Source organism: Carassius auratus, unplaced genomic scaffold, assembly GCF_003368295.1.
Source record: "Carassius auratus strain Wakin unplaced genomic scaffold, ASM336829v1 scaf_tig00001016, whole genome shotgun sequence".
NCBI lineage: Eukaryota > Metazoa > Chordata > Actinopteri > Cypriniformes > Cyprinidae > Carassius > Carassius auratus.
Window position 1 is genome coordinate 160,844 of NW_020523334.1, and position 21,961 is coordinate 182,804.

General features: G+C 36.4%; 1 protein-coding gene across 3 annotated transcripts in view; it reads left to right on the forward strand.

Moving 5' to 3' along the window:
- Positions 1 to 3,420: 3,420 nt before the first annotated feature.
- med1 (mediator complex subunit 1) overlaps positions 3,421 to 21,961 on the forward strand; it is a 124,262-nt gene continuing 105,721 nt past the window's right edge. For all 3 annotated transcript variants that reach the window (XM_026242204.1, XM_026242205.1, XM_026242206.1), the window contains exons 1-2: positions 3,421 to 3,547; positions 3,660 to 3,766. In XM_026242204.1, the coding sequence (XP_026097989.1) occupies positions 3,700 to 3,766 (67 nt within the window). In that variant the 5' untranslated portion in view covers positions 3,421 to 3,547; positions 3,660 to 3,699. The remainder of the gene's footprint in view (positions 3,548 to 3,659; positions 3,767 to 21,961) is intronic.

Consider the following 21,961-nt stretch of genomic DNA (forward strand, 5'->3'; position numbering starts at 1 on the left):
ATAGATAAGTGATTATAAGTCCAATTATATATTAAAGCAATTGGTTACAAGCATATTTATGGGGAAAATATGTACAATTTCCCTTAAGTACATGCAGGTACATGTAAAAAGAAAATAGAATATCATGGAAAAGTTATTTATTTTTTGTAATGTAATTTAAAAAAGCAAACCTTCTATATTCTACATTTATTGCACATGCACAAACTGAAATATGTAAAGAGTTTTTTGTTTGAGTTCTGATGGTTGCAACTTACAGCTTCAGTATGTCAAAAAAATTAGAATATTTCCTCAAAGAACAATCAAAAAAAGATTTACAAAACAGAAATGTTCAAGATCTCCAAAGTAGGTTTAATTATGCTATCAATACTTGGTTAGGGCTCTTTTTGCAATTACTGTCTGTGGTACTGCAGGTTGCTTTGATGGGGCCTTCAGCTCCTCTGTATTGTTTTTCAGATGTTACTTATTTTCCTCTTCACAATACCCCATAGATTCTCTGTGAGGTTCAGGTCAGGTGAGTTGGCTGGCCAATCAAGCACAATAATATCATGGTCAGCAAATCACTTGGAAGTGGTTTTGGCACTGTGGGTAGGTTGTGAGGGTTTTGCACTTTGTTTTATGTTTTGTTTCTTGTGTCTAATGTCAGCACATGGCTTTGTTAATTGTTTTCTTGGCCATGTGCTCCTTTAGCCCCTCCTCCTTGTTTCCGGTTTACCACACCCCCCTCATCAGCCTGGTCAGTCTTATTGTGCTCAACTATCCCTCATGTATTTTCCTCCTTATTTATAGTGCCCCTTACCCTTTTATGTTTGCTGGTTCATGGTCATTCACACCCTCTCGGTCTCTGTATGTGGCTGAATACGCGCCCGTGTCTCCTTGTCTGGTTGGTCTTGTGCCCTTGTTTAGTCCTTGTAGTTCTATTTTTTTGTCTTGCTCCTTATTTTAGTAATTTGTTTGTTCTTGCTTATGGCCTTTTATTTGTAATATTTATTTGGCTTTTCTAGTCTTGATTCTTGTTGGTTAAACTGGTAATTTCTTACCTTGTTACTTAACCTTTTATTAGTTCATTGGCTTATATCTTTCCTTGTCTTGAGTTTAATTTGTGTTTTTGTGGAGCTTTGTCCTGTCTAGTTTTGTGTTCGAGTTCCTGACCTGTCCCCGTGTGTTCTGCCCTGGTTCTGGCACTTGGTCTGTTTCAGAGTCAGTGGTTAACAAGTGTCTGAGATCTGCTCTACGGTACCTTGTGTGGTCTTCTCCATCAGCCTGGTTTTGCTGCCCCCTCTGTTGCCAAGTATTCTGCCAGTTGTTTCCTGAAGCTTTCCCAGTGGCCTCCCCTAGCTGTTCCTGTTAACTGTTATCCTGTTGTGTTATCTATTGTTCACTTCACTACCCTCTTGTATCAGTCTGTTTTGTCAATAAAACCTTATTACCTCCCAATGAAATTGGGTCCTCCCTCCTATATCCCTGACATAGGTGCTAAATTCCTGCTGCAAAATTAAATCAGCATCTCCATTAAGCTTGTCAGCAGATGGAAGCATAAAGTGCTACAAAATCTCCTGTTAGATGGCTGCATTGACTTTGGACTTGATAAAACATAATGAACCAACACCAGCAGGCGTCACGGCACTCAAATCATCACTGACTTCAGAAACTTCACACTGGACTTTGGATTCTGTCCCTCTCCAGTCTTCCTCCAGACCTTGAATTCCAAATGAAATGCAAAATTAACTTTCATCTGAAAAGAGGACTGTGAACCACTGAGCAACAGTTCTTTTTCTCCTTATCCCAGGTGAAATGCTTCTGATGTTTGTTTTTTTTTTGGTTCAGGAGTGGCTTGGTTTTGGGAATGTGACAGCTGTAGCCCTTTTCTTGAAGATGTCTGAGTGTGATGACTCTTGATGTACTGGCTTCAGTCCACTCCTTGTGAAGCTCTCCCAAGTTCTTGAATCTGCTTTTCCTGACAATCCTCCCAAGGCTGAAGTCATCCTTGTTGCTTATGCACCTTTTCCTACCACACTTTTTCTTTGCAGTCAACTTTCTATAAATATATTCTGATACAGCACTCTGTGAACAGCCAGCCCTTTCAGCAATGACCTTCTGTGGCTTAACCTCTTAGTGGAGGGTTATGATGATTTTCTTCTGGACAACAGTCAAGTCAGTAGTCTTCCCCATAATTGTGGTTGCATGTTCTGAACTAGCCCAGGAGGTACCCAGTATTTATACTCATAATTAATAAAACTAATCAAGCTCAAAATGGAATATTCAAATTTTTTGAGATACTGAATTTTATATTTTCCTAAGCTGTAAGTCGTAACGAACAGAATTAAAAAAAAAAAAAAAAAGTTTACTTTTTTTAATTAAATTACAAAAAATAAAGAACTTTTCTTTTAAGTAGTCAAGGATGAATTTTGTTTGAGCAAAATGGTATACACTGTGCTGCCAACAACATTACAATGAGTCACGCAATATCAAATGGCAATATTCTATTCTACCATCTTCTGAATTGCTGAAAATGGTGAATTTAGGTTTGTTGGGTTTAGTATAATGCCACCTTTATACTCTAAAACATCTATAAAGGATGCATTACATATTAATTACCTTATTAAAATTGAAAAGAGTGACCATTTTAGATGTTTCACACACAGGCCTCTGTTCGGGCTAATACAGGGTTGTTTATGATCAAAGTTATGATCAAAGTTATACAACTCCAATTTAAGTTACTTTTGGGTGCAATAACTTTTACATTGAATGTAAAGTCTGTGTTTTAGCAAAACAATTTACATGACATAGGCTAAATTGTTTACATCTCTGGTCCACCCCAAACAATGATAAAACCTTACAGTATTCTCACAAAATCATGTATTCCATAAGTATGTAATCATGTCAGTGCAATTTATACAAGTCCAATGGATTCACAGACCCATAAAACATGAGGTTAGACATCAAGATTACTTGACTAAGTCAAATAATGAAGGAGTTAGGATATTTTAAGGGCGCCCTGCCCATCTTGGAAGCCATCTTGAAAATTACACCTTTCTAGTGGTCAAACTTTGGTAAACTTTTAGTATGTTATTAAGGACACCTAATACTACAAAAAACAGCTGAGAAACCTTTTGTTAGAATTTTTTTAGGGTTAGGTGTTTTATTTTCATATATGCAGCCGTCTATATATACAATGAATAAGCATGAGTCTGGGAACTGTGGTCTGTGTGGATTACCGGAAGCAGTATATCATGCAATATTACATTGTTCTGCTTATGATAATGAAAGAGCATTTATGTTGAAAGAATGAAAAGAAATAGGGATATAAAATATTATACTTAAAACTCTGTTGAATAATGGCCTGAATCATTATAAAATGTGTAATGCTTTAACGACATACTTAAAAAAAAAAAAAAAAAAGTATCCTATTCCATCAATGTTCCACATTCCAGCCCAGTAGGTGGCAGAAATGCACGTATCGTTTGTTTGCCGTCATAAAACGCCAAAAGAAGAAGAAGACGACGACGACGACATTACATTCCATTCTCGGTCTATGTTCTCCATTGTTGTACGGGGTTTTCTACTGGTTTCAATGCGCTTTGTTCGCTGTATAGGGGACTGAACCATTTAAACACGACGGTGCCCTTATGTAGTATTGAGAGCGTCTTTCTGCTTTACAGGTATCGGGTCAACTCTTGTGCTTGCGGTCGAGTTCTGAAGATGGCCGCGGTGCCGAGCAGCAGCCCAGGCGCAGATGCCGAGCGGCTCCGAACGGAGGATGGATCCGGTACGGCACACACAATTCACGTAACGTTAGTCCATTATGGATTATGGATTGCAATCGCAATTCTGATGAGTAAACTATGAATGTACCTTAGTGCCGTTTTGAGACACAGACCATTGCTGATCTTACTGTAATATATTATGAAGGCTAACTTAAATGCCATTGTATAAATAAATAGAAATCATGAATTACCTGATTACGTTCGTGTTATTATAGAATTATTGTTATAATTGGAAATAACGTTTGACAGCATTCGTAGTCATATGCATGGTTCAAGTAAGCAGCGTTAAGGGGAGCATGCATGTTCTTTATTGGCACACAACTTTAGGCATCATAAACCCATTTTACTAATATATATATATATATATATATATATATATATATGTGAGTGTGTGTGTGTGTATAGTGTATATAAATATATATATATGTGTGTGTGTATAGTGTATATATGTGTGTGTGTGTTTGCATATATATATATATATATATATATATATATATTAGAGGTGGGCATAGATTAATTTTTTTAATCTAGATTAATCTCACTGTGATCTTGAAATTAATCTAGATTAATCTAGATTAAAATTGCTCATTCGAATTCTGAAATATGTGTTACCCAAATAAAATTGGCAAACAGTAAGTCTTTGAGAAGGGGTTTATCAAGCTAGGTGGTGCATTAAAAAAGGACTAAAGGACTTAGCATTTTCATTTTCTTGGATTAACATTACAGCAGCCAGTAGCTAAATTAGGCGCGGCCACTTTAAGAGACCATGAACGCATCCAATATAATACACATCCCATTTCTTTCCTCAACTGTTTACTTTCACTTAAGAAATAACTGACAGTTTTTCGAGCATAATTTCCAAGGTGGATATTTTGACATATTTTGTATGTATTTGTCGGCACAAGAGCAAAAATAAGCAAATTTGATGTTCTAGTATTTTGAGACGCCTTTCTCTGCGCGAGCCCTGAACACCAAAACACCGTGGTGTTGAATTGGGCTCTTTCACATCTTTTTGTTTGTTCAAACTGCGATTTGCATTTGTTCGTTCGGGTGCAGGAGGAAATTCGAGGTGAACTTCGCAGAAGAGAGCTCGGTTCAGTGTCGGTGTCCGTGATACGCGGCTCTCTCTCTCGTGCGCACCTAACGGCACGCGCTACTCTGTTCATACTGGCCAGAGACAGGCGCACTCAGAGCTAGTGCTGTCACTTTTGTGAAAAAAATCATTTTCTATTCTTAAGACATAAGTGTTCATTGAATCGATTGTAAAATCGATTTTCCATGTCTAAAAAAAAAAAAAAAGGTTTCCTTTTTCAACGTCAAATAACGGAAGACGTAAAGTCAGCAATATTTCTTATTTATTGGCATGAACTTTCGTGAAGAATAACAAATGGCAACAGGAGTGCAACATTCTCGAAAAAATATATATGCAGTTTTATTCATATCAGATACACATTGTGTAAGTAACTTCAGTGTTTACATATTATACTTCATATTATACATATTATATTACCCACTTCACCAGCCACTTTTAAGTATTTCGGGAGAAGTGGATGAATTCACGTGTTGTAAACATGGAGGTTGTAAATCCAAGAGATCCGATTCTCTGAACCGCGTCTGCGGCACAAACTAACATGGCGGCGCCCATCGCGCATACAGCTCAACTAACACGATCGTTATAAAAGTGTTTAAACAACAATATACTTCCACTTGCATGTATTTGACAATCGGAATATCAGATATTTAATGCCATAACTAACACATTTGTGAATATTCTGAATAAAAAAGGAAAAATTATATAAAAGCAGATCATCATTCATTCAGCGCTGTTCCTGCTGCAGTGTGTCACGTGACAAGCAATGACGTGTCACCATGGAAACGCCCCCCCCCCCTCACAATATAGTTCCCACGTCCCTAGTGCGTGCGCGCTGGCTTTAGCGGTGCAGTCAAGGGCACTCGTAAAACTGATGTTTGTTGTGACTGCCAGAGTTGTATGCAGGGCAAGCCTGGAGAGGGGAAATCTATATCGTCTATATCATTGCTTCTTTCGATATTAATATCTTGAAAGTTCATATCTAGATATAGATACGATAACGATATATCGTTCAGCCCTAATATATATATATATTAGTGCTGTCAATCGATTAAAAAAAATTAACTAATTAATCGCACAATTTTTTAAAATTAATCGCGATTAATCGCGATTAATCGCAATTAAAAGACTGAAACTTTTTGGATATGTAAATGTAAAATGTAAATAATTAATGTAAACTCAAGACAAAGAAACTATTTAAATTCAAAATATGATTGTTTATTGGAATTTATGTTTAACTTGTAACACAGATTTTCTCATGTAAACAACATACCTGCAATAAACCATCAATATTCTCCAAATTAACTGTTGGCTTGAAAGCCATATTTATTACAGAAATAAAAACACAGGCATGTAAGTACCATTTGAATTTCAAAACAATCAATGCCAATAAAAAACAAAAATGATTTCCATGTTGAATTCTAAGTGGACTGCAAAAAAATTCCAAAGTATAGTCATTGCCAGTGCTTTAAGTGGGCCAGTACACACAAGTACTCAGTACCGCCACTTCCAAATATAGCTCTTGAGCGTACCGCCACCTCTCCGTGCGCCCAGAACGTGCTTGTAGCGTGCCGGTACGCTCATTTGGACATCTGTTTTAATAGAGGATTTAATCTTTTACCTGCACTGCCGATTTTCAGAGCGCCATTCACAATGCGAGCTTCCTAATTCATCCCACCCAGAGCAGAAACTACATTACCCATTCACCCTTAAATTATACAAGTGAATAGCGCGTGTGTCGCTTTTCCCACTGTTAAGTGTCAACAACTCAACGTGGCCGGAGAAGGTGTGTGAAACTCGTTGTGAGTTATACTAAAGCAAAATCTTGAGTATTTATTGTCTGATAAACATTAAAAACTGTCTGCGGAGGTTGAGTCGTCCTGCAGCCCCCGCTGGCTGCTCATTGGCTGCAGCATCTTTTTTCTAAGTTCTAAAAAAATACCATAGACGGCAAGGCACAAATTTAGATATTCATTTATCTAATTAATCTATAGCCTATGCACAAAGACAATATGATCTTTTTGTCCCTTTTTTGTTTTAAAGCTTGATGAAGAGAGAGAGCGCAATTGCTGCAGCTGCGAGGAGGACAGTGATGCACGCGCACAGGAGTGATTGACAGTTCGCGGCACTGTGTACAAAAAATACTCCGCTACACAATTATTTCGTTATTTCGTTTAAGCTTATTAACGTTAGCGTTACAGAAAGGTCTGATTTACGCACTGTTACAGTCATTGTTTTTTTTTTTTAAACAATGACATTTGAGTTCATGATTTTAATGTTGCTGTTTCTTGTGGCAGACTGAATGAAGAGTAATGTTTCTTGTGGCAGACTGAAGAGTAATCCGGCAGAGTTTTATACTGAAACTTTCCGTCTAAAAGTCCTTCCTTGGTCTTATCCATATTTCTTTGCACGTTGAACACACATAGGCCACAACTGGAAATAAAAAAAAACTGCAACCGCGTTAATTGCGTTATTTTTTTTTAACGCGTTAAATATTTCAAATTAATCGAATGCGTTAACGCGTTAATTTTGACAGCACTAATATATATATATATATATATATATATATATATATATATATTTTTTGACTGTCATTTGTTACGGGATGTAACTGCTTATGGCTTGGTTTACACTCTGACGTGTATGCAGTTGTGCTCAAAATTATTCATACCTTTGGTAAATATGGTCAAAGAAGGCTGTGGAAATAGATCTGCATCGTTATTTCATTTGATCTTTTATAAAAAAAAATCTAACCTTTCATTGGAGTATAACAATTTAAAATAGGGGTAAATCTCATTATGAAATATTTAGTTCTAATAACATTGGCCACAATTAATCATACCCTTTATTCTGTACTTTTTGCATTCACTTTTTGCAGAGATAACATCTCTGAGTCTTCAACTCTGCTGATCACTGATTGGCCAGAGAGAATCATCACGACCTGTGTCACTGAACTTGCTACACAAACACAAAAGAACCACTAGATTTAAATCAGCACAGACAGTGAAGGATCAAACACAAACTACAGTGGAAACACAAACAGAGCCGAATCGAGTTGTTCCGTACTGAACTGAGTTGTACCACGCAGTGGAAAAGTGCCCTAAGGTAGGGATTAGGCCTGTCACGATAACAAATTTTGCTGGAAGATAAATTGTCCAAGATATTATTGCGATAAATGATAATATTTTCGTTTCCAGTTTCAACTAGGGGTGTGACGGTTAGTATATAACCGTGAGACCGGCGGTTATAGTTGAACACACTATAACCGCCAAAACCGTGTCATTAAAATATTTTTTACAAACATTTTTTATCAAAAATTATTTTCATTTTTTAGATAGGATCATAAGATGCGCAATATATTGGGAGACATGGTTTTTACCACTTAATGAAGTTTTGTAAATCGTCAGACATGATATTTACCACTTCATAAAATTTTGCTTTGTAGAAAACCTTTCTTAAAAACTAATTTCGTTTTGTACAAATTTTATCTTAATTTTAATAAATGTTTCATCAACCAATTGCATGTATTTTAATAAATAAAAAGCAAATATAGCAGACAATGATAACCGTGACATGGAAGCACCAGCGCGCCGCGTTCACTTGCACTGCACTGTGAACTAGAGCACATCTCATCGTAAATGAAACTCAGCGTAGGCCTATGCTTCATACATTAGCATTAAATATCTTTGCTGCATCCTTTCTAGAACAGACAATGGCTTTTTTTGCGGCTCCCATCAGCAAAGCGATCAGTGGATGGCGGGCGGGTGCGGCTTTGAAATTTGCTCAAAAAACGTTGGTGCGGATGATGAGTTTTGTGACAGATCTCCTTAATAAACGGAGGTCTGAAATCTCTGCCCCTTTACCGATCAGAGTGGCGCTGATACGGAGTTAACCCGCTATCTCCAAGAACAACCAATTGACTCTACGGCAGATCCACTACACCTACCACCCCACCCCCCCCCACCCCCCCCGGCGGTTATGTTATGAACCGTCACTTTTGACTCACGTCATAACCGTCATCACCAATTCTGAAACCGGCACACCCCTAGTTTCAACTAATATAATGATAATGGCATAATAATGCAGGTACACTTTTTCAAAGATCAATAAACTTTTATTTCTAAAGAATATTTTTAACACTGAAAACTGAAAACATTTTAATTATCCACAATAAATGAACAAAACAACCAAAAACAGTAAAAACAATGGACTCTGTCAATGTTAAACATTAGCCTCAGACATAAATAGTTCCAGTTAGGATCTTTTGTAAACAAACCAACAATCAAAAAAAGCCTCAACAGGCCATATGCAAAAAAACTTTTGAAAAATAATTTTTCACCAGCGTAAAGCTTTGTTCAAATAACGCAAAAGTGAATTACCATCTATGTCCACCAAGGATGCCAATTAATTATGTTGGCTTGGCAACAAGCCAACATACTGTTATGCTATGTAAACTTATTATGTTGGCTTACCCATAGACTTACATTCTCTGAGAAAAATTGCGCCCCTACAGTTGCAATACCTATCTAAGGTTTAATTTCACTTTTAAATCAGTCAAAAATACAGTAAATAATACAATTTCCCTCAAACTGACAAGCTAAACCAACAAATCTGATTATTACAGGGGTCAGGGCTCATTAATAATTGATTTCTAGGCAGAGAGCAGTCAGAAAGACGAGAGAAGAATCAGCTGCTGGTCATGCAGGCATTGTCTCCACGGAGCTCACAACGAGCAAATTCATTCTTATTTAAGACCTTTTAAAACTGCGATTGCACGCAATCCACACGTTAGAACACACCAAGAGCTAAATTCAGATGTTTCTGAACTGTCTAAAGTAATAACATGATATATTCGCGGCAGCCAACTGCCCGCGAGCTCGCGATGTATTTCTCTGAACACTTAAAGTTCAGAGAATTTACAGCCTTTCATCTTAAAACACTGCAGCGAAACGGCACAAAACAATTAGACGAATATATTATATACATGAAAATGAGTGTTTATATGTGCGTGTGAGATTTTATCTGTCAGGCTGAACGTCACATCAATTGCTATCCATCGTTACAACATGGTGAAGTCATTTATATATATTTTTAAGAGCTTCTTAAAATATTAATGCACACAATCCACTCAATAGAACAAAACAAGAGCAAAATCCAGGTGTTTGTTGAGCCGTGCAAAACGAAATATCATTTGACATCGAGGGAAAAAAAGTCAAATGACAGCAGCGTTTCTGGGCGAGATCGGATAAATAAATACACATTTACAAGCTAAACCAACATATGTTATTATTACCGTATCGGATCTCATTAATAAATTATGTCTCAGGCCAAAGAACCGAGAGAAAGATGAGAGAGAAATGAGCGCTTCATGAGCCAGCCCATTTGACAGCATGATACAGCTTATGAATACTGGGAGGAAAAAAGTCACGACAGCCTTTTAAATTAAAACAGTGCAGCGAATCAACACAAAACAATTAGAAGAATATATTATCAAAATGAGTGCTTGTGATTTTTTTTTTTTTTTTTAGGTGAAAATAACATCCATCTCTCCAGCTTCAGAGAACAGTGATTCTGGCTTTTCGTCGGTAGATCGGACAAATCAAGTACACGATTATTTCAAAATTCATAATAGCTTGGCGAACATAAACTGTTGAGAAATAAATTGAAAATGGGTAGTATTAATGCTGGATTGAATATCAAACCCCTTTACTTGCAAACATCGCCGACGGCCCGTTTATTATTGTTTCACTTTCACAGCACGTTAAACATCACTACTTTATCTAGACAAACTGTGCATCAATTGAAAGTTTAAAGACTCAAGCTTCGATATTTTACGAATATTTTGATAAAACGTTGTTGCAGTGACAGTTATTTAGTAATTTATGTCAGGAGTGCAAAATAATAAATCCGTATTATGCCACATTTTGAATAGAAATTCACCACTCATTCATATTCAGTTACGTCAGCAGCGGTTTATTTGTGTTGACATAGACTCACTGAACAGTGTCAATAAGGATTTATAGACCAAAGATGCATATCTGCGGAGATATATGGATATTTACTGATGTTTAATTCATATTTCTTCAGACAGAATCGTTATTTCTATTCATTTTCCACTGATTTACGCGATCTGATGATCAACAGCATCTCCCAGCGATCTGTGTGTGGAGTGGTGTGAGCTCATGCTGTGTGTCACTCAGACTCTGATTGGTCCTTCGCCATGTCAGTCTTAGAGTGTCATATCCGGACACCGCCACATCATGTCACATGCTTCCTGTAAACTTCCTGGGTCATATCTTACCATAACACTGAAACACCTCTGTACACACGGAATATTCGAATAATAAACCCGCAATTACGTTAGTAAAACTTGGTATGAGATTTTCTTGAGATCTGGGGTGTTTTTTTATAAAAAAATAAAAAATGTACATCGGAAATGCTAACTTTTGCAGCGATGAAAAAGAATAAAAACAGCATATTTTTACAATAGTAAACGACCAAATTCCACCCCGATCGCTAAATGAAGTTATTACAAACACTCGATCGGGGTTTAAAGTGAGTTTTAGTAAAAGTGTACTAATAATTTAATAAATTGTCTGATGTAGCTTGATGCTAACGTTCGCTCTAATGCTACTAATAGCAGGTGCATTTCTTCATAATGCATTTGTCACAATAATTTTTATAGTAAGACTTTTGATAAATAAGTGCTAAATGCATACTGAGACTAAGTGAGATAGCAGTTTTGTGGACTGTAAAGCTTGAAATAACCACAACAAAGGCTGATAAAGGTGTAATAAAAGCAAAAGAATAATGATAAAAGAATAATGCGGATAATGTTTCATACCTGGCGGAGGTTCAAAAGACTCATTTGGTGAGCACAATATAATCATGAAACGGGGAGTTTTCAAAGCGAGCACACATACAAAGAGCACAGGAATGATTGCATGTGAGATTTTACAGAGATGACAAGTGCCATAAATCAATTTGATTAGCCTTCTCTAAAAACACACATGACATTGCCTTAGAAAATATTTCATAAAATTCAGTTTTACAGATTAGATTATGAATTATTCATATGGAACATTGGTAGACTTTTGGCTTTAGCTACACTGTTGTTGCTAAACTCATATCCTACATCAACAATTTTTTAAATACATTTAAAAAATATGTTTTAATATTTTTATTTTTGTTTTTATGTTTGAGCTTATACATCTCTATTATCATAACAGTCTGAGTGATTCTGATTCCTGAACAGTAAACTTTGAAGTGTCAGCTTTGTGGACAAATGTTGATTATGTATCTAGTCAGAAAGAATCATGAGCAAAAACATTTTTATTTTGGGTATGTCATTTCTGTCTCCATGCCAAAAATGGGGGGTGAGTGGTAAGGGGTTTTAAAAGAGACTGCATTTACCTGCTGCTTTTAGTAAATTGGATTTTAAAGGGAAATGAAGGCCACATTGCTTATGTTGTCCACACGATGGCGCTACAGGATAAATACTAAATACTTCAAGCTATATTCAGAGACAAAGCAGTTGGTAAATGATATCACTTTAATATTCAAATTGAGTATCATGATCAACTTCCATTTTATTTCTCAACAGTTTATGTTCAATAGCCAATTCTGTCGAAGCTATTGTCATAGCCTAGGCTTTTTATTAGAACAGAAGACAGCAAGGGATTTTGCCTTAGTTTCACTGTTAAATCGGTTAAAAATACAAGTGAATACATAAATTGCCTCTTTTCAAGTAAATTATGAGTCCTTCTGTGAGTACTATTATATGCACAATATGAAAATAGATAACTAATATAGTGTCCCCTCTTAAATTTTTCAGTAATGTGTGATAACTTGAGAAATATGTTGACAGTACTATTAAAATAAGATCAAACTGAATGGTATTTAGGAGATAGTTTTTGCATTATTACTATATTGGGCCTTATTGAAGTTTATTAAAAATAATAATGAATAATTTTTATATTAGAGAAAAATATGCATGACTTATTTCGCATCCGGCTAGAAAACCCTGCCGTAGCTGTTATCATTGCCTAGGCTTTTTATTAGAAAAGAAAACAGCAAGGGACCATGGAAAAAAACTGTTACAGGTGTATTTTTTATTATTATTTATTTATTCATTTATTTATTTATTTTTTGTAGCGGGGCAGCTCAAGTATGTTGGGCGCACAAGTACTGTGGCTCTTTTGCCCCATGGCCAAACCAACATCAAAGTTAGTTCACTAACTTTTAATTCTAGTTTAGTATGTTATTCGTTAGGAATGCTCATATTGACTGTTTAACCGTTAACCCGAAAGTAAACATTTTGACAGATCAGCTAAAGGCCTACAGACATATTTAGCTGAGCAAGCCAAATGAAGTTAGCGAAAAGTAGGCTACTATGTGGGACCATTTCGACATAAAGGGCAATGAAGTTACTTGCAAAATATGCAACGTTGTATTAAAATAAAGCAGTAGGCAAGTACAATTCAATATCACTTGCGACGCAAACATCCATAGGTATATGAAAGGTGCTTCCCAAGGCTGACCGCTCTAGCAAGACTTTAAAGCTTTATTTCCGGGACATCTGTGCCATCAGAGAGCGTGTTTTCTGCCATGGGCTGTTCACAGGATGCGCTCCAGATTAACCCCACATCATGACGTTACATTTTTTTAAAAAATTTTAAAATTCCGGCGGCCGGAAAAATGATCGAACTCATTTTTTTTATTCTACAATTAATTGATTTATTGACTATAGCGACAGACCTAGTAGGGATGTCAACGATTAGTCGATGATCGATTAATTGTCGATAAGAGATGCAATCGATTAAAGCTGGCGATGGTCGGTTAAACGATTTAATGTTGGGCTGTGTGTGGCTTATGCACATTCAACACTTGTGAGCGGCTGTGAGTGATGGTGACACTATATAATGCATCATCATTCATTCACAATATACAAATTAAGCTTTTAATGTGATTTAAACTTTAAAAGTACATGAAAATAAAAACAACACAAGTTATTCAACATAGAAAGCAATGGAAATGTAGTAACTATGTAATTTAGACCCAGATAATTGTTTCATATTGTGCGCTTTGCATGGCTGCGGGACACAGGACAGATTGGCTATAGGCTATTTAATCCTTGTTGATTCGTTCCTACTAGGGCTGCACGTTTTCAAGTTTTTCATTAACCGTTAACCGAGGCCCTTAGCGGTTAATACTCGGTTAACCATAGTGTGCGCCAGGGTTTCCGTTGTCCGGTAATTGCCGGACATTGGCCGAAAAAAAAAATGAAATGTCAGACAAAATTTAATCTCTCCAGTCAAATTGTACTATTAAGACTGCCTAATAATCCCGCCCCCTAACACAATCTGAATTTGAGAATAAGCCTAAAATGTATAAAGCAAATATACACCAACCTTTGGCTATGTTATAAAGGAACAGGCTCTAGTAATAGTTATGTAACTTTCCGTGTTTAGGCTGGGCGAAGGTAACAAGCAGGCTCCGCGTCCGCCTCGAGGCTGTGACTATGACTATGTTTGACAGGTACAATATTTGAAAATCGATAATTATTTATTTATTTTTTTAATTACATTTATATCTGAATTTATGTCAACCTATAGACTTTCAAATATCAAAATGTCATGATTTCATATGTATTTGTGTACAAAATGACATATAAACATATTTTCCTATTTTGCCTGGAAACGCTTCCAACACGCATGCATGTTGCGTGAAAAATAGGCGTCGGTTCTATTTCTAGCATGCACGCGTCGAGCCGCGCGTCTCACGCAGGCAGTCGGCAAGTTCTAACCTGTTAACATGGGAGCTGAATTAAAAACAGACACGCCACGCAGCTGAGACGCTTTCGCCATGCATCCAGTGTGTCGCCGGCCTAATGATTCTTGGGTGTTGGCTGTTGAGATGGTGGTACAACAACGAGGTTGTACTTGAAGTATATCCAAGAACTGTATTGCAATACTTGCAACTTGCCCCGTCACTCTCAATTTTAAAGTGCTCCAACGCTGTACTTTTCTTTGCCCGCTTCATATTAGAAAACTGACTTCTTCTTGTGGACATTACAAATGTCTGGCGGTCTCTAGTGGTGCAAAAATGTATTACAACTAAATTCAATGCATGCCATTGACGTCACTTAACCGAGCAAAATGTTTCACTCGGTTACGCAATTTTTAACGGTTAATCGGTTAATCGGTTAACCATGGACACCCCTAGTTCCTACGACTTATTAATTTGTGGAAACTGTCCATGTTTCATTCATTTTGTTCCCTAAATAACCCATTATTTAACTGAAATAAGGGAACAGATTAATAATATGAACGAATCCTTAATTCGTGCAATCTTTAATTTCCCTTCCCATGTTTACCACAGTAAGAGATGCGAAAACAGTGATTAAAAGTGAATGATAAAGTAAACCTCTGAAATTACATGGTAAGACTGTGAAGATTTATGAAATTAAACAGTGCCTAAATGTTATTGAATTTTTGGAAATTTGTGACCAGCCAGCAAACCAGAACAAAGCCACACAAAACCTTGAGCCAAAGCGGGGCCAGCTGGGGCTAGAAGAGTGGTTTTGAACAAACCACGTCTGGAGAGCATCAGTGCTGTGGATCATTTCAACACAAGCTTTAAAAACTTTTTAAAATAAGTTGTTCAAAACTTACTTTCAGTCAGCAGCGAGTGTTTGAAATAACTTGATCCGATGTGGAGTTTTTTTTTTAAAGTACCGGTCATACCGAGAACCAGTTAACCCAGTTCTTGATGTGCTCTGAAAGGTGCGCAGATGCGCTCTTTACATAAAAGCATTGAGACATCATAATGAGGAAACATCACAAAACACTTTAAAAGACAGACACCCAGATCAAATGAAAGAGTTCAAGCAGGTAATTTTCATTGTGTTTCCCATACATTAATTTAATTGTGGCGGCCCACCACAACATAAAATCTGACCGCCTCAAATAGATTTTTTAACATTTCAGAGGCTTTTAAAATAATTTTGAATCTAAAATATGTAAGAGAATGTACTAATGTTTTTTTTTTTCATTACATATATCGACACAAAATCAATTACTTTTTGTCAGTTTCTAAAAAGTAAATTTTCAACATGTGTCAAAATGGTGGACAGGAAGGTCAGCAAATTATGGCCAAATTGATATTATGTTCTTGGCATGATCCAAGGAATCCAGCACCATTAGTTTCATTACAATATGATAATGTATGCAAAAGTTATTAGCATAAAAAAAGCTTTATAACTTTTAACCTCAAGGTGGCGCTATGCACAAACTTTTTGATTACCATCAGGACATGGAGCCGAAGATTTGAGACTTCAAATTTGTAATAGTTAATGTTGACACTGTTCTCTTATCAGTTTGCCAAATTTCACAACTTTCTCGCAGGCGGTTATATGGGCTATCTAACCCGAACCCTAACCCTAAATATAGCTGCAAGCAGCAATTACGGGGCCAAGCACTCCAGCGGCAAAATTTAGGAGTTAAGCATGGCATGGAGCATCAGACCAAATGCAACAATGAGTAATAAAAGCAATTTTAGGATGATTGTAATTGAAATGGCTGAAAAATCATAAATTCAACCTCTAGTTATATGATTTAATGGCTTATCAGTTTTGACCAACAGGTGGCACTGTAATCAAATCATCTTGGTGTGTTCTGTGTCAGGTGACAATGGCACACACAAAGTTTGTTGTCATTATGTGAAAGCTTTGCAAAGATATAGCCTCAGACTCATTTTGGCACCATATCTAAAATTTGTTACGTTGCTGTAAGAAAACGGTTTTGTCAATCGGCACAAAATATGCATAACTTTTTGTCAGCACAGTCTAAAGATGGTCTGACTCGATTTAGTTGAAAATCGGACCAACAGTTGAGGAGGAGTTAGAAAAAGTATGTTTTTAACAAATCAAAATGGCGGACAGGGAGTTCAGATTTCCTATTAAATGGTATATTGGTTGTCGGCACGACCCAATTAATATTTTGAGACCGGTTTCATTAAAATAGCCTAATGCAATCAAAGGTTATTAGCATTTTTGGAAATTTCATAATTAAAGGTTAATGAATGGTTTATTACTCTTGCCCAATTGGTGGCACTGTTACCAAATTGATGTGCTGTTGTGAGTGTGAAGTGACAATGGCACATATAAAGTTTGGTGTAAATATCTCAAACCTTTGCAGAGATACAGCCCTCAGATGCATTTTGGCGTCTTTCCAGCAAATTAGTTCATGCGCTATACAAAAACTGTTTCGTGTATCAACACGAAATCCAGAACTTTTTGTCAGCTTGGTCTGAAGATATTCAGAGTCAAATTTGGTGAAAAAAAAAAAAGAAAAACGATCTAGGAGTGAAAAAGTAGGTTTTAACATGAATCAAAATGGCGGACAGGAAGTTCAGTCAATTAGGGCAAAATTGGTATCGATGATTCAAGGAATCTATCAACATTTCATTGCAATATTATAATGTTTGCAAAAGTTATTCACATTTTTATAAATTGCTTTATATCTTCTGAACAAAAGGTGGCTCTGCGCCCTCAGTGCATGCTCTGAGCCATCAGTGCATGGTGTCAAAGATTCATACAGATTTTTGTAATATAATCGAAGCGTTCTTAAAATATTGCATTTTTAAATAAGAATCAATATGGCTTAAATGGAAACATTTGATATGGTTCGACTCAGCATGATGCACCCCTTCTAAAGAGACCAGTTTGTGATTTTTGGTCAGAAATTATTAGCAAAAATGGTGGGACGAATCAAGTGACGTAACATACAGCCAGTATGGTGACTCGTACCCAGAATTCGGGCTCTACATTTAACCCATCCAAAGTGCGCACACACGCACACACACAGCAGTGAAAAGACACCGTGAACAGCCATTTATGCTGCGGCGCCCGGGGAGCAGTTGGGGGTTTGGTGCCTTGCTCAAGGGCACCTAAGTCATGGTATTCCCAAGACTCGAAGCCACAACTTTAGGGTTAGGAGTCAAACTCTCTCACCACTAGACCACAACTTTCCCTTAAATTAACTTGAATTAAATTTTTTGCCAGCTTGGTTTGAAGATGATCTGAACTAATTTTGGTGAGAATCAGAAAAAAGTATGTTTTTCGAACAATAGAATATAGCAGAAAACTAAACCTTGCGATTTTTGAATTGTTTTTTTTTTTTTTTTCTTTCTGTGCCTTACGGTTCAAAAGTTACTAGCATATAGAACTTTACATTTTGGACAAGTGGTGGCACTAGAGAGTTGGAGTTAGGGACTCAAATTTGCTATGGTGACTTCTCTCACTGTCCTCTATCAATGTGCCAAATTTCACAACTTTCCTGCAAGCTGTTCTATGGGATGCTGTAGACTTTGCGGCGGAAGAAAAAGGAAGAATTAATAAGAATACTAATGGATCCAATAGTTGCCTAAGCACCTCCGGCGCTTGGCCCCTAATAATAACAATTACGGAAACAATAGGTGCCTATGCACCTTCGGTGCTTGGACCCTAATTTACTGTCACGTAGGCCAAGATTAAGAGACTGTCACATAGGCTTATGACTATGATGACAAACATTTTGACATTTCAATAGGCTTTTGAATCAAGTTTGCCTATAGGCTATTAGTGTTATAGTTTCATTAAAATAGTTGTGGTCTTCTTAACAACTTTCATAATGGAGCTATGAAGACAATTAAATTATTCATACTTATATCAGGGTTTTTTCTGGCTCAAAATAAGGCGGAGGCGGTGCCATCCTGATCGTGTACACAATGTACCCACCCTTCAACTGGCTGAAACAAATCTTTTACACACAACGTATTTTAGCTGCTATAATAATTATATGATTACATAAAATGACAATTATAAAGTTAAATGTTACAAAAACAACCCTGTTTGAGCATGGAATTAAATAAAACATACCACATAACTACCCTTTTGTAGTATAGGTAATCATATAATATTAGGTTGTTAACATTTCATGAAATTGAAAATGTTTATCCACTTTTTTTATAGTCTCCTGGTCCACATCGCTTGGATCCAATATATGTTTATCCACTTGATGTGTATTTCTAGAGAACAAAATATTTTCTAACAACCTTATGTTAATTCTTCTGATACATTGCAATTGCAGCAGGGTAACTGGTGCATTAGAGCTAACATTAGCACCAAGCTAAGACTTTTTTTCTATTCAATTCAAATTTATTTGTATAGCACTTTTACAATACAAATCGTTACAAAGCAACTTTACAGAAAATTATGTTTCTACAATATTTAGTAGTAGCTTATGGTGGTGACTGTCAGTTTGTGCATGTTTGACAGGATTTTTAGAACAAAATTAATACGACGTAGTCAGCCAGATGATGAACATTATTAATAATGTTAATTAATAATTATTATATGATGCAGTCACACTTGTAGCAATATTTGTTAATTCTGTTTGTTGATTCCGGGTTAGCATCATCTGAGGTCCTCTGAGGGTCAGCATCATCTCTTCTCAGGTGTTCTGGATCCAGACTGAAGGTGGCAAAACATAGAAACAAAATAGAGACATCATTAGCATAGCTGCTGATCCAACAAAGTAAAATTAGTTTAACCCAAGCTAATGAATAAAAATGCACATTTGATCAGATGCAACTACACCCACAATTTAAGAGATACATTATTTGAATGCTTGGCGAAAGAGATGTGTTTTTAATCTAGATTTAAACCGAGAGAGTGTGTCTGAACCCAGAACATTATCAGGAAGGCTATTCCAGAGTTTGGGAGCCAAATGTGAGAAAGCTCTACCTCCTTTAGTGGACTTTTCTATCTTAGGAACTACCAAAAGTCCAGTATTTTGTGACCATAGGGAGCGTGATGGATTGTAACGTGGTAGAAGGCTAGTTAGGTACGCAGGAGCTAAACCTTTTAGGGCCCTATAGGTAAGTAATGATAATTTGTAACTGATACAGAACTTAATAGGTAGCCAGTGCAGAGACTGTAAAATTGGGGTAATATGATCATATTTTCTTGATCTCGTAAGGACTCTAGCTGCTGCATTTTGGACTACCTGTAGCTTGTTTATTGACGAAGCAGGACAACCACCTAGAAGTGCATTATAATAGTCCAGTCTACAGGTCATAAATGCATGAACTAGCTTTTCTGCATCAGAAACAGTTAACATTTTTCGCAGCTTGGCAGTGTTTCTAAGAAGGAAGATTGCAGATTTTGTAACATTTTGAAATATTTTCAAAAGACAAATTGCTGTCTAATATAACACCCAGATTTCTGAAAAGAAATCAGGAAGTAACAGAACATCTGTCTAGTTGCATATTGTAATCTACAAGATTCTGTGTAGTGTCTTTTGGTCCAATAATTAATATCTCTCTCTTATCCGAATTTAATTGGAGAAAATTATATGTTATTTATTTGGAAAGTTTAATCTGGTCTCGTTGAGATATATAGCTGAGTATCATCAGCATAACAGTGGAAGCTAATTCCGTATTTTCTAATAATATTACCAAGGGGCAACATGTATATTGAAAATAGAAGGGGACTTAGGATGGATCCTTGTGGCACTCCATATTTTACTGTTGATAAATGAGATGACTCCCCATTTAAGTAAACAAAATGGTAGCGATCGGACAGGTAAGATCTAAACCAACTTAGAGCCTGCCCTTGAATACCTGTATCGTTTTGTAATCGATCTATGAGTTCGCCACCATATATTTGTAATATATTTCTTCTGCAATGTATTTAAGTTAAAACTGACTTTTATTTTGACAGGTTTCCATGAATACCTTTATATTTCTGTGTGTATATCATATGATGCTAGTTTTAATAAAATGAAATGGTAAAATACTCATGAAGAGACTCTCAGAGCAGTTCTGGACATGTTGTTTGTGTATTTATCTCCTCATTTAGTGAGACGACAGTTCAATGCTTGCCAGGTTTTCACAACATAACCTTCCCAATTGCTACTCAAAACTAGCCCAAAACTAGACCAGTCGAATTTCAAGGGGGGGGCACTGTTGGGGGTAAAATACATGTTTTTGGCGGGGTTCGCCTGGTAAAATTTGCACTCCAGGGACTAAATATCATGTTATCAGGATCGACTTGGCAACAATGCAGATGCTGAAATCACCACGAGCGCTGTGCATGTTTCAGTGTGTATAGTAAACAAAACTGCTAATAATAATTATAACGAATAACTAATAATTCATTTGTTTCTAAACATTTGTTACAAAACTGTACTGTCACGTGACTGTAGCGGCACAAAATTTGGGGGAGGCGGCTGCCTCATAATTCTTTGTTTACCCTGTATATACATGGTGCTTTTAAATTTTAATCGTTAATCAATTGATGTGCATTAGATGATGAATTGAATAGTCACATCTTGTAGGTTGTTATTTAATCATGATAAAAGAATGAATGAAGAATTATGAGAGGTTACGCTATTACACATACATTTCTAACATGTAAATTATTGAAAACAAATATTTATATTTCCCCAAGCTGTTTAGCTGTAGTACAGTATCCATAAGCATAATCATGAAGCATATAGTGCTTAAAGGGATAGTTCACCCAAAAATTAAAATTATGTCATTAATAACTCACCCTCATGTCGTTCCAAACCAGTATGAACTCCATTTATCCTCGGAACACAGTTTAAGATATTTTAGATTTAGTTAGAGAGCTTTCAGTCCCTCCATTGAAACTGTGTGTACAGTATGCTGTCCATTTCCAGAAAGGTAAGAAAAACATCATCAAAGTAGTCCATGTGACATCAGAGGGTCAGTTAGAATTTTTTGAAGCATCGAAAATACATTTTGGTCCAAAAATAGCAAAAACTAAGACTTTATTCAGCATTGTCTTCTCTTCCGTGTATGTTGTAAGACAGTTCAAAACAAAGCAGTGTAACGAAAACAGGTCAATTTAGCTCAAAGGGAATCATTTAATAATTTAAAGGGAATTTGAACAGAATCACTGTTTCACGGCTGATCACTGAGACGCCCTGCGATTCACTGAACAAGCCATTTAACATCAAATCTGCGCTGGATATTAATATCCAAAGTATAGTGAAAACACTATCAATTAGCACAGTAACAAGATCGGCAGTTTAAGACATTA